At 40.6% G+C, this 17,737-nt stretch overlaps 1 protein-coding gene across 1 annotated transcript in view; it reads right to left on the bottom strand.

Annotated features, from left to right (window-relative positions):
* The window catches only part of Slc2a12 (solute carrier family 2 member 12), a 50,797-nt gene extending 34,437 nt beyond the window's left edge, over positions 1 to 16,360 (bottom strand). Inside the window, exons 1-2 of the mRNA XM_020181844.2 lie at positions 16,047 to 16,360; positions 688 to 2,028 (exon numbers count right to left, since the gene is read on the bottom strand). Coding sequence (XP_020037433.1) covers positions 688 to 2,028; positions 16,047 to 16,161 — 1,456 coding nt within the window. The 5' untranslated portion in view covers positions 16,162 to 16,360. The remainder of the gene's footprint in view (positions 1 to 687; positions 2,029 to 16,046) is intronic.
* Positions 16,361 to 17,737: the final 1,377 nt, after the last annotated feature.

The following is a 17,737-nucleotide window of genomic DNA, read 5'->3' as shown; positions in this document are numbered from 1 at the left end:
CTATTCTAGCTAATCCATCTCTAAGAGAGTTTGTTCAAGTGTTTAGAGTGTCATTGGAATAAGCTAGATCTAGAACATAAAATCACCTTCTAGCTACCTCCCTATAAGTTATTTGTATTGTGTTGGATGGACTAACTAGACTCACATTCTTCTGTTTAATGGATGAATCAAAGTGCCCTGGGAGGTTACTCTAGTAAATAAAATTTACTCAAAGAATTGATGCAGCCTCCTTCCCATCTCATGATTCCCTTCTTCTTATTACTAGAATGCATCCATTATTGTATCTTTAAGAAAATCTAAACATTTGATTTCTTTTTCTTCCACCTACAAAGATAATCAGGGATGACATGGAGAAAAGTATAACCCAGGTAAACTAACTTTCATGAAACAGTGTAATTTCCTCAGGCAATAAATTTTTCAGGTTGGATTAACCCCAGTCAATTGCATTAAATTATTCTCATATGACAGATAATGGGAGATTTATCCTTCAGTTGGATACTAGCCTTGTGCTTTTCAGAAGCACACTTTCCACATTCGTAGAAACATCAGATGACCATTACTATTATCTCGCTTCTAGTACTTACATGCAATTAATACTATAAAGCAGTAGATGGTCTAACTGATTAAAACCAGTTCAATAACATTCATAATGGGAAAAAGGCAAGGAATACAGAATAAAGTACTTACTTGGTCCTAAACCAACTGAAAAAGCAGCAACATAAACAAGCAAGCTGGCCAACGACAGCCATTTCAAAACAGGTGGGATGGCTGTAGAGTCTGTGTCTATCTGGTGTTCAGTTGGGCTTAGTCCAACATTTGGTAAAGATATGGAGGCCATCATTGCTCTCCTATCCACGTCACTTCCCATGGATTCATGTGAGTCCCTGATGGTGGAAGTGATTTCATTAAAGTGCTCTCTGAGAGTGCCGTTGCCAGTTGACAGGTCTCCTGCTTTAGAAAACATGAACTCGTCCAAGGACTGGTTGACAGGACTATGGCTTCTGCAGATATTGGTGACGTTCATGTGGAGGTTGAGGTTGACAATGCCCATGGTCAGTAACGAGGCTGCCATTACAGAGGAGCCAATGCACAGGAAGGTTTTGCTACCAATGTGGTCTACGAGAAGTGTGGCTGGGACGGTGCTAACAACCTTGACTACCCCAACCCCAGTAGAGGCCAGGCTAGCTGCCTCATTGCTTTGGAATCCAACAGACTTCAAGACAGTTGATGCATAGAATAGTATGTTTGGCTGGCCAGTGACTTGTACAAAAAATACCAATGTTACACCTATCATGATTCGAGTCCTCATGTTGTCCTTGGAACGAAACAGATCCCAAAAACTATACTGATATTCATCTTTCAGGGAAGATTTTATCACAGTCAATTCCTCAGTGGTGTCTGAGGTCTCTCTTAACTTTCCAAGAACCTTGCTTGCAGCTTCCTCTTTTCCTTTCATCACCAGAAACCGAGGACTTGGAGGAAGAAAGTACATTGCAATTGCTTGCAAAATTCCCAAGGGAATAACAAGACTAAACATATACTTCCAGCCATGGGAAACATTGGCAAATGCATAATTTGAAATGTAGGCAAAAAGGATGCCAGTGACGATCATCAGCTCATTCAGTGACACAAGAAGGCCTCTTCTGTGTGGTGGAGCAATCTCGGCAATATACACACAAGTGGCGATGGAAGAGAGAGAAATGGAAACCCCTATAGCAATGCGCCCCACAATAAGAATGGCGTAGGATAAACTGAGTATCAATACCACACTTCCAAGTCCCAGGAGACAGGAGGACAAGATGATTGCATTTCTTCTTCCGTACCTGTCTATCAGGACCCCACCGACGAGAGAGGCAAGAAAGGCCCCGATGAGGAGGGAACTCACGACCATTTCCTGCTCATGACATGTCAGGCTTAATAGGGTTCTGATCTGAAGAAGAGCCCCAGAGATGATCCCGAGTTCATAACCCACCAGGAGTCCACTTACAGCAGCAGTGACAGACGTCAGGAAAGTAAACATGCTGCAACCTGCAGAGAGGAGAAACAGAGAGCTCAGTTCTGATTTGTTATTCTAAACATCTTAGAGCCCAATGGAGACTTAACCTTGTATAAGTCTTTCACAACACTGAGTTTAAACACACACAAGTATAGTAAAATAATGAACTAGACAAAAAGTGATTAGCTATAGAAGGAACAAATCATTTTTCTTTGTTGTTTAGGAGGAGAGACAAGGAGACATCAAGTAAGTCCAGTTTCCTTCTATCTATGATGTTTATGTTGTTTTTACTCATTGTGAAGATGGCTACACAAGATGAGCAGATGACAGATGATTTGAGAAAATAAGGATACCATTTAGTGCCTTGGCATTGGATTAGAAGTTCAGATTGCCTGGTTCCTTTCGTCCCTCCCCAGTTTTCTAAAGGCAAACCTGTGAGGGCAAAGACAGAAAAGGAAGGAACATCTAAAAGGCCTACAGCTTCCCTGCAGTATAACCTGGACCAAATGAAACCAGGACACTTGCCCTTGTGCATCCTTGGCCACAAAATTGGGCTACCATTGGCTTTTGTCAATGCACACAAAGTGTTTTGGGGCCAATGGTGGAGGTAGGAGCTAGAGGTGTGTGAATGGCTTAACAAAGTCAAGGTGTCGTTAGAAAGAAGAAAGGGAGGCATGGATGCAGGTTAGGGACCCCACAGAATTCGTTGCTTACTCAAGTAAGAAAGAAGGTGGAACAGAGCAGGAGAGAACAAAGCGGACTTAAAATTTCTCTCTTTATAAATGTAAAATTCTAGAAACCATGTCAAAAGGTAAACAGTTATTACTTTTCAGTAGCAGTGTGCAAGTATTTGTTCTATATTTGCAACTTGACAAAATAGAAGCAAAACAATACAGGAAGTGGCAGAAGGAAGAGGATTCCAGACACAGTAGAGAAAAGTTTCCAACACACATGGCAGGAAAACTGTGGTCATGTCTTAAGAACTGTCAGATGACCAGCATGTAGTGGGTGAGGCACACTATGACCCTGGGGGTAGTTGAGGGAGGGCAGAGATTGAATTTGAATAGATGTGGAGGGGCCGTTCACACAGGTTAGTTGCATTCCAAGTATATTGAGTTCTACACCCACTGTATAGTTCAGAGGGCACTGACATTATGGATTTCTTTTTAAAGACTACTGTTGCTGCTACATGGAGACTGGTTCTTTAAGGAACGACACTGGTAGCAGAGAGGAGACGATTGCCTTGGATTAGATAAGAGGTGATGGCAGCTTAAATTTGGGAGTTCAGAATGGAACTGGAGACAAATAGACAAATACATGACTTATTTTCAAGCTGGAAATGACTACACTTGTTCATGAACTGGAGACAGGGCATAAAGGTCTGGGTATGGCTTAAGTGGTAGAGCACCTGCCTAGCAAGTGCAAGGCCCTGAGATCAAACTCCAGTACTACCCCACCAAATTCAATAATCCACATTAAATAAAACTAATTTATGAGGATTAACCCATTAAATTTAAATTAAATCAGCAATTCATCTAGGTAATCAGAAAATAAATATTTAACACCATTAAATAGCAGGTACTTTTCTAGGTGCTGAAATACATACACATATGTAGAAAAATTCAACAGCTCTAGTCTTTACCTCCAAGAAAGCTAACCATTTGGTGGTATTGCTATTATCTATTATTTTTTATGTACTGCTTTTTTTTTACACACAAAATGACTGTGACATTCTCTCTTATAGGTCCAACCCTGTCCTCAGTTTCTACACATTGCTTTTCTCATATGATATTAAAAGCCAACAACAAATCCTTCTACTAGAAGAAGAATTAGGTAGAATTTTTGTATTTGTATACTAATATTGTTCCTACCTCTATTTACTATTGTTCATTTTATCTATGTTTCATTTATTGATTAGCATATGTGTTTAGCAATTGGCAATTTATCTCTGAAATTCTGATTGGAGAAATAAGTGGCTTTTGGAGAATGAAACCCTTGAAAGCCAGATTGAGTGAGGCACCAGAAAGGACATTCAGAGTAACCCAGGGCAGCCAGGGACACTGAACTAAGAATGTGAGAAAATTGATATTGGATAGCAGAAGGCTGTGCTTGCCACCTGTCTTCTACTTCCTCTTCCTTGCTTTCCCTTTTACTAGATGGGAAATAATGTTTCCTTATAAAGAGCAAGGGTCCCTTCCTTTGGTGCTCAACTCTCTGACCCTGGGGAGAGCCAGAGCAGGTGGGCTGAAGCTGGCAGCTTCTTGTAGTCTTGGGAGAATGCTCCTGACAGAAGAGGGATTTGGCTTCTGCTTCCTGCTTTCTCAACTGAGGTCATTTGCCCAAGCCAGGGCTCAAAGAACAATGACAGTGTATGCAACAGGTCTTGAAGCCATCCCAGTTTGTCAATGTCCCTCTTGAGACATTGACAGCAACCTAACATGTAGACTATAATTGTTCAGAAATGTAATAAAGGTATTTCCATAGGAACTGGTAAAAAAATTACTTTAAATGTTTTTACAACATTTTACTCTTTTATTATCAATTTATTGTATCTATCTCTAGGCAATTTACCTCTAAAAGATTAAAACTTATCACTAGAATATTCTATAACCTTAGTACCAACTGGAAAGCTTACCAACCTGGGGTTATATGCTACAGTATTGAGCTAAGGTCTTAATTGTCTGAATTTTCTTTATCGTCCCTGTTATATTTTAAGGAGTGCTATCCCAGCTAGCATCCATACTCTCCTTACTAGTGGGTCTTAGGACAGCTGAAGTTCCACTACAGTCCTCAGGGTGCCCACTTGGGGTTTTGAATTCTAACTCATTGTGTAAGGCTACCCATAATTTTTCTAATGACACTCCAAGACTTCCCTCAGAGAACATTCTCCCAGGTGCTATCTTCCCACATAAAAACCATATGAAGAGAGACATGAAGATTGACACAGGAAACTGCGTCTACTTTTTCATTAACGGTAACAGTGGAAGCAAGATGGTATTCCATGAATGCCAGGGAGTACAGAACTTTTCCAGGAAATATGGCGGTAACCACGGGGATGTGGTCTGAAGTGGTAGCAGGAAGGTAGGATCTGTGAGAATGTAAACATGGATGTGTTTGGGGCAGCTAGGTAGACTGAGAAGCATTTGGAGCTAAGAGAGAGACATGAGCATATGTAATTTGTGCTTTTAAAAAAATACCCAGCCCTGAAATTGGACAGTTTATCTTTAATTATAATGATGACATTTAGCCTCCCCAGTTATTTTGCTCATAGACTTGCCTCACCAGTGCTGTAGGGAATTTTCAGCTTCCTTTCTTTGGACATCACAGAAGTGGAAACCAGTTGGTCCCCACAGGCTGTTGGGTTCTGCTTAGGCCCTGTGTCTTCTGGCCACTTTGCTGGAACACCAACAGTTGCAACAGAAAGCTCTCCCATGCGCCTTTCAATAAGGATGATTCCTTATCAAGGTAATACGAAGATGTGGTCACAATCAAGAAAACTGTATGCAAATGAGCAGTAAGACACACAGCACAGAGCCAGGGACTGCAGGCACCCTCCAGGAACCGCAGTGCTGGCTGCCACAATAGCCACACTGTCTCTGCTCATGGTGAGTCACGTGAAGCCACGACTGTACTCGACACGAGACACTCCATTTTTTGCAATATTTTCATTTCTGCCTGTTTTCTTTTTCCCTTTCTTCCCCAGATTCCCATGGCGTGGTATGCACATAATGGGGCACACAATAGGTACTTGCCACCTGACTAAATCCCACAGCAGGCTGAAAAGCAAGCACACACAGGTTTCTTTGGCAGGCAGCCAGGTACTTACACAGCTTGACCAATTGTGAAAGCTTTGCAAATTTCAAAGACCCCCTCCTTTGTGTTTTGTTCAAGGGAAACTTGCAATTACTCCAAACGTTTTTGCCATTGTGGTCTCTCCTTTCTTGGCTCCTTCTTTCCGAATGCCCTTCTCCCAGCTTATCTTCCAGCAGTCAGCTCAAGTGTCACCTCTCCCAGGAAAACCCCCCTTTAGTGGATTCAGCTGGCCTGTCCCAACCCTTCTGCATGCAGACCATTCTCAGAGGGCCTGACCCATTGTAAGACACTCATCCATGGACTTGCTTGTCATCAATATAAGACTGAAAGTTCCCTAAAGGCAAAAAGCCTGTTTTACTCACCTCTCTATTCTCACTGCAATATTTTGCACAAAGTAAATACTCACTATTTGTTGAAATAATGAATAAATACTGATCCTTGATCCTCTTCCTCCTCACAACTGTATCAGCAAAGGTCAATACATGGTATTATGTAATGGTTAGCATGTAGAACTTTCTAGTCACATAAAAGCTTAACGTTTGAACAGCATGCTATCAGCATTTCCATAAAGCTTTCAGCACTGTTATCTTGTTAATTGCAGAGACCATAAAATGTTTCATTGTCAAGTGTATATCTATATTTAATTAAAGGTCCACCCTGTGTATTAGATTGTTCTCTACTTGTGCTCTCAGCCCAAGGGACCCCTCAGCCCAAGGCACCTGATTCATCTTTGATGATCCAGCTCAAACACCCCATCTCTACAAAACCTTGCCAGGTTTCCCTTGTTGTGTTAGCATTAATCTCTCTTGCCTTTCTATCCATGGCCTATAGCACCATGGATAATACTTAGTTATGTCTATCTCTGGCCTGAGATCAGGAGCATTTTGAGAGCAGGAGTGTGTGTATCACAGGCTCTAAGATGCCGCAAGAAGGAGATGATCTGGCTTAGCCAGAAGACTTGCCTTACAATAGCTCCTAGAGTACACATCCTGTGGAGAGCTACAGTAGGGGTTTCCAAAAAAGTCCAAGATGCTGCCTTTTGGTCCTGGACCAAGTGTATGTCCTTGTGGTGATAAATACTGAGCACTTTCCCTTATCTAATCTCTGTCTCCCCATCCCTTCCCTACACTCCAGTCCTCTTTAGTATACACAGATCAGCTTGGCTTCCCAATACCTCTCATTCTTTGACCTTTTCAGAGAGAAAAGACAGGAACTTTGCTTTCTTTTATATTTTTCCAATCCCAGGGTTGACTTAGTACTTCCACAAACACACTCTGATGAAATTAATATTTTCCGAATTCTAATGGCAAGAGGTATCAAGAGAGGACAGGGTTTAAATTTGTATATCAGCACTTGCTGGCATTTGGCTTTTTTGTTGTTGTTCACTATCTCTCTCTGCATGATTGCATGTATGGCTTTCATTCTTTGCTGGCTTGCTTTTCTTCCTTCCTTCCTTCCTTCCATTCACAAGTTTCACCAAGATAAGTCTGGGTGCTTCTAAATTTTTCTGGTATTTGTTGAGTTCTTCTGCTCAGAAAAGATTTCTTTTAATGTTTCTGTCCATTATTATATATGTTCATTGCCTATTCTTGTTCTTTTTCATCTCTATCTTCTTATACTTTTACTTTGTACCCTATGTTTATATGTTTATTCTCCTCCACTCTGCACCTATTGTACAAAGTTCTCCCTGCATCTCAGGTCCCAGCTAGCTCTATGTTCACTTTGGTTTACTCTTATCATCATCAGACATTGCTGTGGTTTGGATGTGGTTTGTTCCCCAAGTTTCATTTGTTGAAGGGCTTGGTCCCAGTGTAGCAATATGGGAGGTCCTGAGACCTTTAAGAGATCTGTCTTGGTCAGAGGTCCTTAGGTCATTGAGGGTGCTACGCACGGAAGAGAACGCTGGTCTCCTTAGTCTGATGAGACTAAGTTGTTATAAAAGTCTAAGCCTGACCTGTGTATCTCCTGGCTTCCTGCTTTGAGATGTGATCTTTTCCTCCAAAATATACCCCCAACATTATGAAACTACTGCCTTTTGGTCCTCATCAGAGGCCAAAGCTATGGGGCTAAATAACTTTTAAAAAATAAAGTTAGCTTACATCAGGTATTTTGATATAGCAATGTATAGTTCTTTGTCAAAAATAGTGTGTGCAGAGTTATAACTTGTAGCTTGACTGCTTCAGTGGCTCTTCTAGTGTTGGTCCCTTCTTGAAACTGATTTTGTATTCCAAAATGGAACAAGCCACTGTCTTTCCTATCCAACCTGGAATTGTGACAGTCCTGGAAATTGTAGTACCCTAAAAGACATAAAAAGAGAAGTAATAGTGGCGGGATAAAGGAGGAAGAGAAGACAGCTCTAAGGGTCTCTGGAGTTGTCTTCCTTTTCCCTGGATGGAGACAGTTCTGTGTCTGTCAAATGGCAGTACACAGTGGGATCTCATAGAACTGTGACATTTTACCTCCCCATCTTATATGTTCAGGTCACATCTGCAATTCATTTAGTGTTAAGTCCCAACTCACTGACAAATAATTCTGGCTTCAATGTTATTACAATTTGCATGTATTTTTATGTTTCCATGGAGATTTTTTATTTTATTTTTGTTGGTACTGGAGTTTGAACTCAGGACCTTGCACTTGCTTGGTAGGAGCTCTGTCACTTGAGCCACGCCCCTAACCCATTCATGGAAATTTTCAATAGGTGGTTAAAGGGAGTTGAATTAGGAGAACAAACTAGTAACCATCCTACCTGGAGACTTTTGAGGCCTCACTGTGGGGGAGTTGTGCTGAGCTATAGATATCTGAAAATTGGTAGCAACTCATGAAGTATCACATTGGCAATTATTTAATATAGGGAAAAAACAGTAACATACTCATTTGTATTTGAAAATTTCAAATGTATGCAGATGTGATGGAATTTTTTTAAAAAATTAAATGTGCTGGTGAATGCATAGTAGCTTTCTGTCACTTAATATTTTCTAGTCAGTAAATATGAAACTGAAAAGACAATTGTGTGAAAATTTGAACTTGTTTTTCTATTTAAAAAGGAGTCTGTGTACCCAAAAATGGTTTAGGAATATCCCCTTGTGTTTTCTAAAATTCTTTTATTAGGGAAATGAAATGGAAAGAGCATACAATATATAGATATATAATCCTATAGATGGATGTCCTTTTAGGAAGAGCACTTTATTAAAATTAAGGCCTGGATGGTCAAATAGGTGTTAAAGTAGAGGCTCAAGGAGCATGTTGATAGTGAACAGGACCATGGGAGACAGAGAAAGAGGGAGAAAGGGCTGAGATGCTTTATATGACACAAAGGGAGAATTTGAGAGAGAGAGAGAGAGAGGATATCAAAGCTCAGAGCCTTGGCCGATATGGAGAGCACTGTGTTGAGATGCCTCCTAGGTTACATCTAATGGTAGTACTTGGGCCTTGTGTATGTAATCCCTGATGTTGAGGCTGGAAAGAGACAGAAAAGGGCCTAATGGCTACTGTCATGAATGACACAGAACTTTTTAAGCACTGGCAGCTCGGACCTTCCTTCCTTCCTTCCTTCCTTCCTTCCTTCCTTCTTCCTTTTTTCCTTCCTTCCTTTTCCCTCCCTTCTTCCTTCCTTCTTCCTTCCTTCCCAGAACTACAGTTTGAACTTAGAGCATTATGCTTGCTAGGCAGGTGCTCTACCACTTGAGCCATGCCCCCAGCCCTTTTTTTACTTTAGTTACTTTTCATATAGGGTCTCTCATTTTGGCCTAGTGTGGGCTCTGTACCATGATCCTCCTATAGTAGCCAGGAACTACGGGTGCATGCCCCTTTCCAATTTATTTGTTGAGATAGGATCTCATTAACTTTTTACCTGGCCAGGCCTCACCTCAGAGTGGGATTCTCTTAATCTCTGTGTGCTGAGTAGATGGGTTACAGAGCTGCTAGAGCTTTAATGGGTACGAGAATACATATTTTATCCAGAAACCTGTAAGTTTATACAAAAAATGTCATATGAAAAATGAGGGAATTAGTCAAAATGGAATGTAATCAAGTTCTGAAATGAGTGTAACTGATACTCAAATTCCCAGATTGGACAGGTCAGAAAGTGCAAAGAATGCTAGCTGGTATTGTTGGTCAAGAGGGCAAAACCTTGAAGTAGATTTAGAATACTAAGGTCCAAATGCCTGTGCTGCCACCTATCATTTGTGCTACGTGGGGCAATTCACTTTGCTTCTCCCTGGCAGATACCTGGGCTGAGTCGTGGAGGACAGTGTGAATCAGAGTACCTGATTAGGTAGCAACTAGACTTTGATAAGTCCAACAAGATATTAAACATTCTGTTCCTGAGGATTCATAAGATAAAGATAATAACATTAACTAATTGGTAGCATAGTGAGAAGGAATGAGATGGAAGTATCTGGTAGGTGGCAGTAACGTGGTGAATGTCAGTTGTTTCCTTGGCCTCTGTTACCCTCTGTGAACTAGGAGTGACATTGCCTTACCGGGTTGCATAAAGATAAGTTGGGACAGTAGTGATAGAAACACTTGGTTCACAATTATCATTTCACAAAAGCTTGTTTAATCAGAATCAGTGTGATAAAATCTCAACAATATGAAAGTAGAACTTTGAAACAGTCTCTCACTGATATTAGAGGCAATAAATAATGCTTTATTTCCAGAATAACAATTGTGTCTTTTTATAAATTCTTGAATTCTTTTGCTTTCAAATTTGGTGGCACCTACATAATTGGGTTGGCATCATAAAATGTTCTTCTTGTAATTCTGCCTTGTGGTTTCTATGGTTCATTTTCCAATTGAAATGGGAGTGCTCGCTCACCATACAATTGATCCTAATTACAACTTTTTTTTCTATTCTTAAAAAGTCTTGCACCTCTGAAGCTGAGACGTCATTTCAAGCAGGTTTCTAAACTAACTTGGCACATAGCTCCCAACTCCAACTTCCACACAGTAGGAACATTTGCATAGAGCTTAGGAATATTGCCTAGGGCCTCAGGGTACACAGATGCCAGGCAGACCTGAGTCATAAGTTGTGTGAGAAACAATCACTTTCAAGGGAATCACAATTGAGTAGCTTAAAGTTAAATCACACTTGATTTACTTAAGGGAAAGAAATATTCCTGTAAATTAAACAAAGGACTGTTCTTTTCTCCTTCATACATATTGACTGAATCATATAAAATGAGTCATTGTTCAAAAATAATGGAAGCTGCTAATGTTAAAATAATGTGATAAATCATTTTAGTCTTATTATTTTTACATGCATTGTATAGAATTACTGAGGCATAGCCATTTAGCAAGTGTATAAATGAATGTGCTATAAGGAAAGGAAAAAAATGATACCAATGAGCAAAAGAAAAACAAAATAAAACAGAAATAGCTCGAACTGTGATTTACTATGAAGGCTATTTGACTTCATTTCAACTGTGAAATATTTTGAGGGGTTTCAGTATCTTGATACTTTAATGAGATTGGATACTTTTTTAACTAAAAGATTTTACTAGCATATATTAATTGTATAAAATAAGGGTATGGAGCGGGTGACTCATGCCTATAATCCTAGTGATTGGGAGGATCATGGTTCGACCCCAGCTTTGGCAAATAGTTTGAGAGACCCCATCTCTAAAGCACCCAGACCAAAATGGACTGGAGTTATGGCTAAAACGATTGAGTGTCTGCTTTGCAGACACTCAAAGTACAAAAAATAAAATACAAGTACAAAAAATAAAATAAAATAAAATAAAATAATAAGTAAAATAAAATAAAGGTATGAAAATGTTATGATGAGACTGGATGCTTTTGAGTGACTGCAAGATAAGAAGCTATGTTTATTTGGTATTTGACAAAATAATCTCTGAGGAAGAAGCTATCCAACTTTTCCCTTTCTCACCACTATAGCTTGGTGTTTTTTAAGTCACTCAATAATTCACCCTTCTGGTAAAGACTTCGTGAGGAAAAAATTGCACTAGAGGTTCTAACCCTGATCAACTTAAAAATCTTATAAAACCAGTTCTTGCTTATACACTCTGAGTAAATAACAGCTTTCACTCTTAGCAGCCAAAGCTCAATTACACACCAATGGAGTCTTTTGGAGCTCTTAGAACTTTTTTCTTTAAAAAGTTCTGAGGCTAAATTATACTTGGGTTCTTTGTATTGAGAATATGCTATCTAAGAAGCCATTATCCATGGGCTAACTCTCTTTGAATGAAAAGTAAAAGCCCACTTAGCTCCAGCAACTAAAACTTGCCTTTTAAAATGGGTTACTTTTTCTTCTCTGTATACACGTAAGTTTCCTTGGGCTGCTCCAATGTGAGTTGTATTTCCATCAGCTAGTGTAAGAGCTCCACCCATAACAAATAACTCGTGGAGACTTCACAAGAAATATACTGGGCTGGTGTGTACTGGCTAAGTCTTAGGCAGCCCAGGTGGGCCCCAGGGCTTGGCTTGACCACCTCAGGGCTGCCTATAACCATTTCTGCCAGGCCCTTCCAGGGCCTGGGTGCCCACTACTGCTACTGTGGTTGGGAGGAGCTAAATGGCGAATAACAATCTCTCTGTCCTCTGTGGGTGATGCGTCCTTAGAGAGAAACAAGAGCACTACTCTTGCTATGTGTGCCAAACACCACAGGGAGTTTGTGGTAAAACAAATGCCACCATGTTTGCTTAGAGCCCCTTCTGGCCTAGAGGGTCCCAGAGGAGTCTTTGCTCAAGCCTCTCTGTCATTCACAGCCTCAAGTTTAGACCTTTGATGTGATTTCCAAGTGACGTTAATGTACAGTCTCAGAGGGGCGTTGTCTGGACTACAAGAGAAAACACTTATCTTTAAAACAAGTCTAACTCTAGACACAAGACGTCTAGTTCTTCATAAATTCACATACCTCTAAATCCGGTCATTTCCTTGGGAATATCATAATACACACAACAATTTTTTTGTTATCAGCTACATTTTTAAAGCACAATAATTTTTTGTCACAAGTTTTGACACTTAATTTCTTAATACATAGAAAATTGGAAAATTGGAAGTGGCCCAATATCTCACAAACTCTGACAGGGCCTGGCCCCAGCCCTGACTCTGCCCAAGGTAACTGGCCTGTTGATAGAATCCTTCTTCTCACAATAAATGCTCTATCATCAGGCCACACTGGTTGGCCTGATTTCTCCTCCCAGGGGGTGAATTTGTTCCCACAAGTCTTCTCCATCTCTCTTACAAGATTTCTCTTTGAGGTACCCAAGGAAGCCTGAAGAATTCAGAACAGCTGAGTTGAGGGAACCCCATTTAGGCTAAACCTGAGAGAACAACAGTCAATAGGAGATTACTTTCACTTAACATCTTACATACTGACCGCCCCTCAGCTTCCATGTGGAAAATGTTGCTCACAGCTTTAAAACATCTGAGAACTACCTTAGGGGACTGTGATTAGTGAAAGTGCGTACTTGTTAAGTCCCAGACTGTGGCATCTTCAGAGAGATAAAGGACAGCCCTTTCAGCAAGCTCCGTTGGTCCAGTTCTGAGTGTTCTGGATTCCAGTTCTAAGAACTCAAACTCATACAATAAATACTGCTCTTGGTTTCAGAACTTTTGAGCAGAGGAGCAATAGAAAGGCAGTGTTGGTAAGGGCCAAAGGAGACTTTTGGATCTTTCTCCCCATCCAGTTGTTGAGGAGCTAAGGATGAAGGAGCAGACACCAAATCCCTTGGGCTAGGGACCACCAGAGTCAGTTCCAAGGCAGATGAACGTGGACGAACTACCAATCCTCTGGCGCCAAGGCTGTGTCATTTCTCACTTCACCTGTCTATGTCATCAGCTCTAAGCACCAGGATTTGAAATTGAGCTTCAGCCTACTCTAGAGGGTCAACTAGAACTTGTCTATGAATACTGAAAATTTACTAACAGTGTATCTACTTTGAGTCATAGCTTCTTGAAAATGGATTATACTCATTAGCTTCTAGTCACTGGAACAAAGCAGTCTTCCTAATAACTCTTAACAGAGGAGTTAGCTGAGGAAGGAAGACCTGTCAAGACGTTTCATTGTAAGCGGTAGCATTAAAGAAAGCTCAGTCTTAGAGCTGAGGGGTTTTATTCTGTTTTGTTTTGTTTTTTAGTATCTCACATGATTTAAACACTTTGTTCTGGGTTATATAACTCATTCCTCTTTATGCTTAGATTTTTCCATCTAGAAATATAAAAAAATTTTCTGCCTTCAAATGTAGATAATTAGTAAGTCTGTTTTAAATACTAGGAATTTCCTGGATAAAAGAAATTGTAGAAGTTTAAAATATAAAGAAGTCAAAGGAGGATTTCACAAATATTATTTAGATAAACCTCAACCTCTTGGTAAACAGACTAAGATATGATCCAAATATTAGTGACTGGAGACATTAAGTGACTTTTCAAAAATCATACAGCCAGGTGACATGATGCATTCATTTCTACATGTAGTTGTAGAATTGCTTTTGAGTGCCAAGAAAAAGTATAAGATAAGTTAGAAAATTTTGTGCAGGTAATAATAAAGGGTTTACATTTATTGAGATATATACTATATTACATAAATCTAAGCCATATTCAACTGAGGTTTTAGGGAAACCTTTAGGTTTTCTATTCTATATAATGAAGTTTTATTTAGATTAAACTTGAAAGCAATTCGTGGTATTCATTGATCATTTCTTTACAACAACACAAACAATTGTACTTCGAGTTGAATTTTGTGTATGTATTCAATTTTTGCAAGAATTTAGACACATTACTTTCCTTGGAGTTAATTATGAATGTGTACAATAAAGCTGTGAATGAATACTGTACTTTCAGAGCCATATCAAAAATAAAATCATCAAAAAAGAGGAGGGTGGAGGTGTAGTTCAAGTGATAGAGCACCTACCAAGCCTAGCAAGCAGAAGGCCCTGAGTTCAAACCCCTGTACAGCAAAAAGAAAAAAAAAAAAGATCAAGTTCAATGGTTACTGTAAAAGCCCCTATCCTGGACAGGAATTTTTGTGACACTGCAACATAGTGACATCCCTTAAGTAACCTCCATTAGTTAACTACCTCGCTTGCTCTGCTGCTTATACTGCAGCTCAATTTCCTAAGAGTTTCTAGAAAAGAACAAGTTTTTTCCCTTTTCTCCCCAATACAAATTTGCTTGCCTGCTCTTAGGGATCTTCTGAGTCAGCCAGCAAGCCTTTAGAGAAAGGGACAGCTCTGCTTGAGAAGAGAGACATCATATCGAAAGATGGCCCCAGGTAGCCATCCTTAGCTAGAAGTGGTAAAGCAGGAGAAAACTGAGCTGAAAGCAGGTCAGGAATGAGTGACAGCATCTTCAGTCCCCAGAGGGAACCACTTCATCTCTATATGGGGGGTTGTGGATTCAATTCCAAAATCAGGCAAACCTCACAACCCAAACGGATATGTAGACCCGCTCCAAAGCCAAAGAAAGGCAGATGCCTTTGGTACCATTTAGTGTTTTAGAATATTCATGAAATTCCAATGTGGCTTGGGATTAAGAATGATTATGAGAAGCAGAGCTGGGGAAACTAGTAGGAAGTATTTGTATTTGATTTCATTTCAAGTTACAATTAGTTTATATTCCTTCGCAAGCTAACTAAATGAACAGAAGAGACAGCAGTGTATTTGTGGGAATCATGAATGTGAAAGCAAAGACAAGAATTTGGACTAGGAAAGATAACAAATGAATTAAAAACTTCCAAATTTCACTTCTGGAAGGAAACAGTTTTAAACCAGCCTCCTTTTGAAAGGCCAGTTTTAAGGAAAGCAGAAGTAAAGATGGGGTCCCCGTTTTGTAGTCACTAACAATTAAGTTCAGGAGAAAGTTCTGTTCATTGATTACATAACTAAGTCATTTTATGAAGTCCACTTAAAAATGCTGATTTTAAAACGATGTTTATAATAGTCACTTGTTATATATTGTCCATTTGTGGGAATAAATGAGAAAGTTGTGTGTGTGTGCAAAATTGAGGTTGCTGATCAACCTTTCCAAAATGAAAAGACTTACACATTGTATTATGTAAACGCAACCGATGGGACCCATCAGAGCAGTGGTGGCTATGTAACTCACGTTTTTAACAGAAGTCCCAAGAAGACTTCAATCCTCACGTTACAGTTTGCGTGTCCCATCAGACCCCGGCTCGCTCTCATGCCCGCGCCCCCCGCACTCTCACCGCCCGGGGACCTCGGGCACAGCGGTCCCCAGGCCATCGCCGCCCGCCCGGCCCCGGGCGCACTTTACCTCCCGCGCAGGCAGGATGCCGGGCGCCGCGGGCTCCGGAGCTGCCATCCGTCTCCGCCTCTCTCCCTTTCTGGCTCAGCAGATTGGGGCCCTCTGTGTTTTCAACAGGTACCATGGTCACGTAGAAGTTAGAGCCTCTCCCTCGCCACCAAACCACCCCGACCTCCCCCGCTGACAGCAGTGGTCACTTTCCCCATGGTAGCATGCTAAAGAAGAGTGGAGAGGGAGGGGAAAAAAAAAAAAAAAAAAAAAAACTTCGGGCAAAGCCGGGTGGTTTATGACCAACTTTGTTTCTATTTCCGAAGGCTTTGCCCTTTGCAGTGACACAGGCTGTTGCTATTCCAAGCAGCCTATCACAGGCAGGGGGAGGGCCGTGGCTCCTGGACTGTTTTTGCCTGTAGATGCAGAGTTGGAAGCAAGAGGTTAAACGACTTGGGAACAGGACCCAGACGCAGGGCTTGGCCACTAACTACGGCTCTCTCTTGTGTTCCTGCACCTTTGAAAAGAGGCACAGAGAAGAAACACGCAGATTGAAATGCAAGCCGAGAGGGCGGACGGAACACTCGCAGATGGTACCAGTCACTCTCCTAGAAGAACAATTTATGCGAAGGCATACTGGAAGGAGAAGGGTGTTAATTTTTTTTAGCAAGATTGTTATTGCAACGGTCATGACATTTACCACCATAACCAAACCATAAAAGCATCATCGTGTCAACCAGATTTGGGTCTAGATAAATGTCTAATGTCCCCCTCTCTCCCAGACCTCTCAGACAAATCGAGGCCTGTTACCAGTTCCAAACGCACACCCTTCAGACTTTTTCCACCCTGAGATTATAGCAAAGCAGTCCATTTTTAATACACGATTGGCTAACCCTGAATTTTCCGTGAAATTGCAAGCTTTCCTGGGGAGAAGGATACTCCCCATCAGAGAGGCGAGACTACATGACCCATTGTGCAGGTGTGGCAGTCACGTAATAGGAAGCAAATCAGGCCATGGGAGGGCCTGGTTTGGGAATATGTTTACATGATCAGTCTTACAGAGCTATGGCATTTTGTCTCCAGTTATGCACACACATCTGTCTATCAAATCGTATTCATTAAACTCTAACAGAAAAAACTGATATCACCTTAGAAAATCATTTGGAGTGAAAACTAAAATTTATGAAGTACGTATTTGTCAGAAATTGTGCTAAGTAAATGAACATGACTGGTTCTTCTTGAAAAAAAAATGAGGCAGTTGCTGATATTACAGAAGAGAAAAATGGAGGCTGAGTAACCTTGGCTCAACTCTCAGAGCTGGTCAGGACGGGAGCTGAGATTACAAAGCTAAGAGGCTTTTTTTTTGGAGACAGGGTCTCACTATGTAACCCAGGCTGGCCCTGAACTCATTATGTAACCTATACTGGTCAGGAACCTGTGATCCTCCCTTGTCAGCCACCTGAATGCTGGGATTACAGGTATGTGCCACCATGTCATGAAATCTTTCTTTCAATCCTAGTCATTCCTCTGAACAAGGAAGCACATTTGTGCTTGTGTAGGCAGCAGGTGATCTGTCTTTGCTTATTTTGGGACATAGCCAAATTCTTCCTTATCATTTGTATATTTCTATACTCATTAGTATGTATTTCTGTGCTTTTCTTATTCTTTAAGGAATCATAAAGCAAATGGATGCAAATCTATATCATTCAACT

The sequence above is a fragment of the Castor canadensis genome, chromosome 1 (genome assembly GCF_047511655.1).
Source record: "Castor canadensis chromosome 1, mCasCan1.hap1v2, whole genome shotgun sequence".
Taxonomy (NCBI): domain Eukaryota; kingdom Metazoa; phylum Chordata; class Mammalia; order Rodentia; family Castoridae; genus Castor; species Castor canadensis.
The sequence above is the reverse complement of the archived record's forward strand: the minus strand, read 5'-3'. Positions and strand labels throughout refer to the sequence as shown.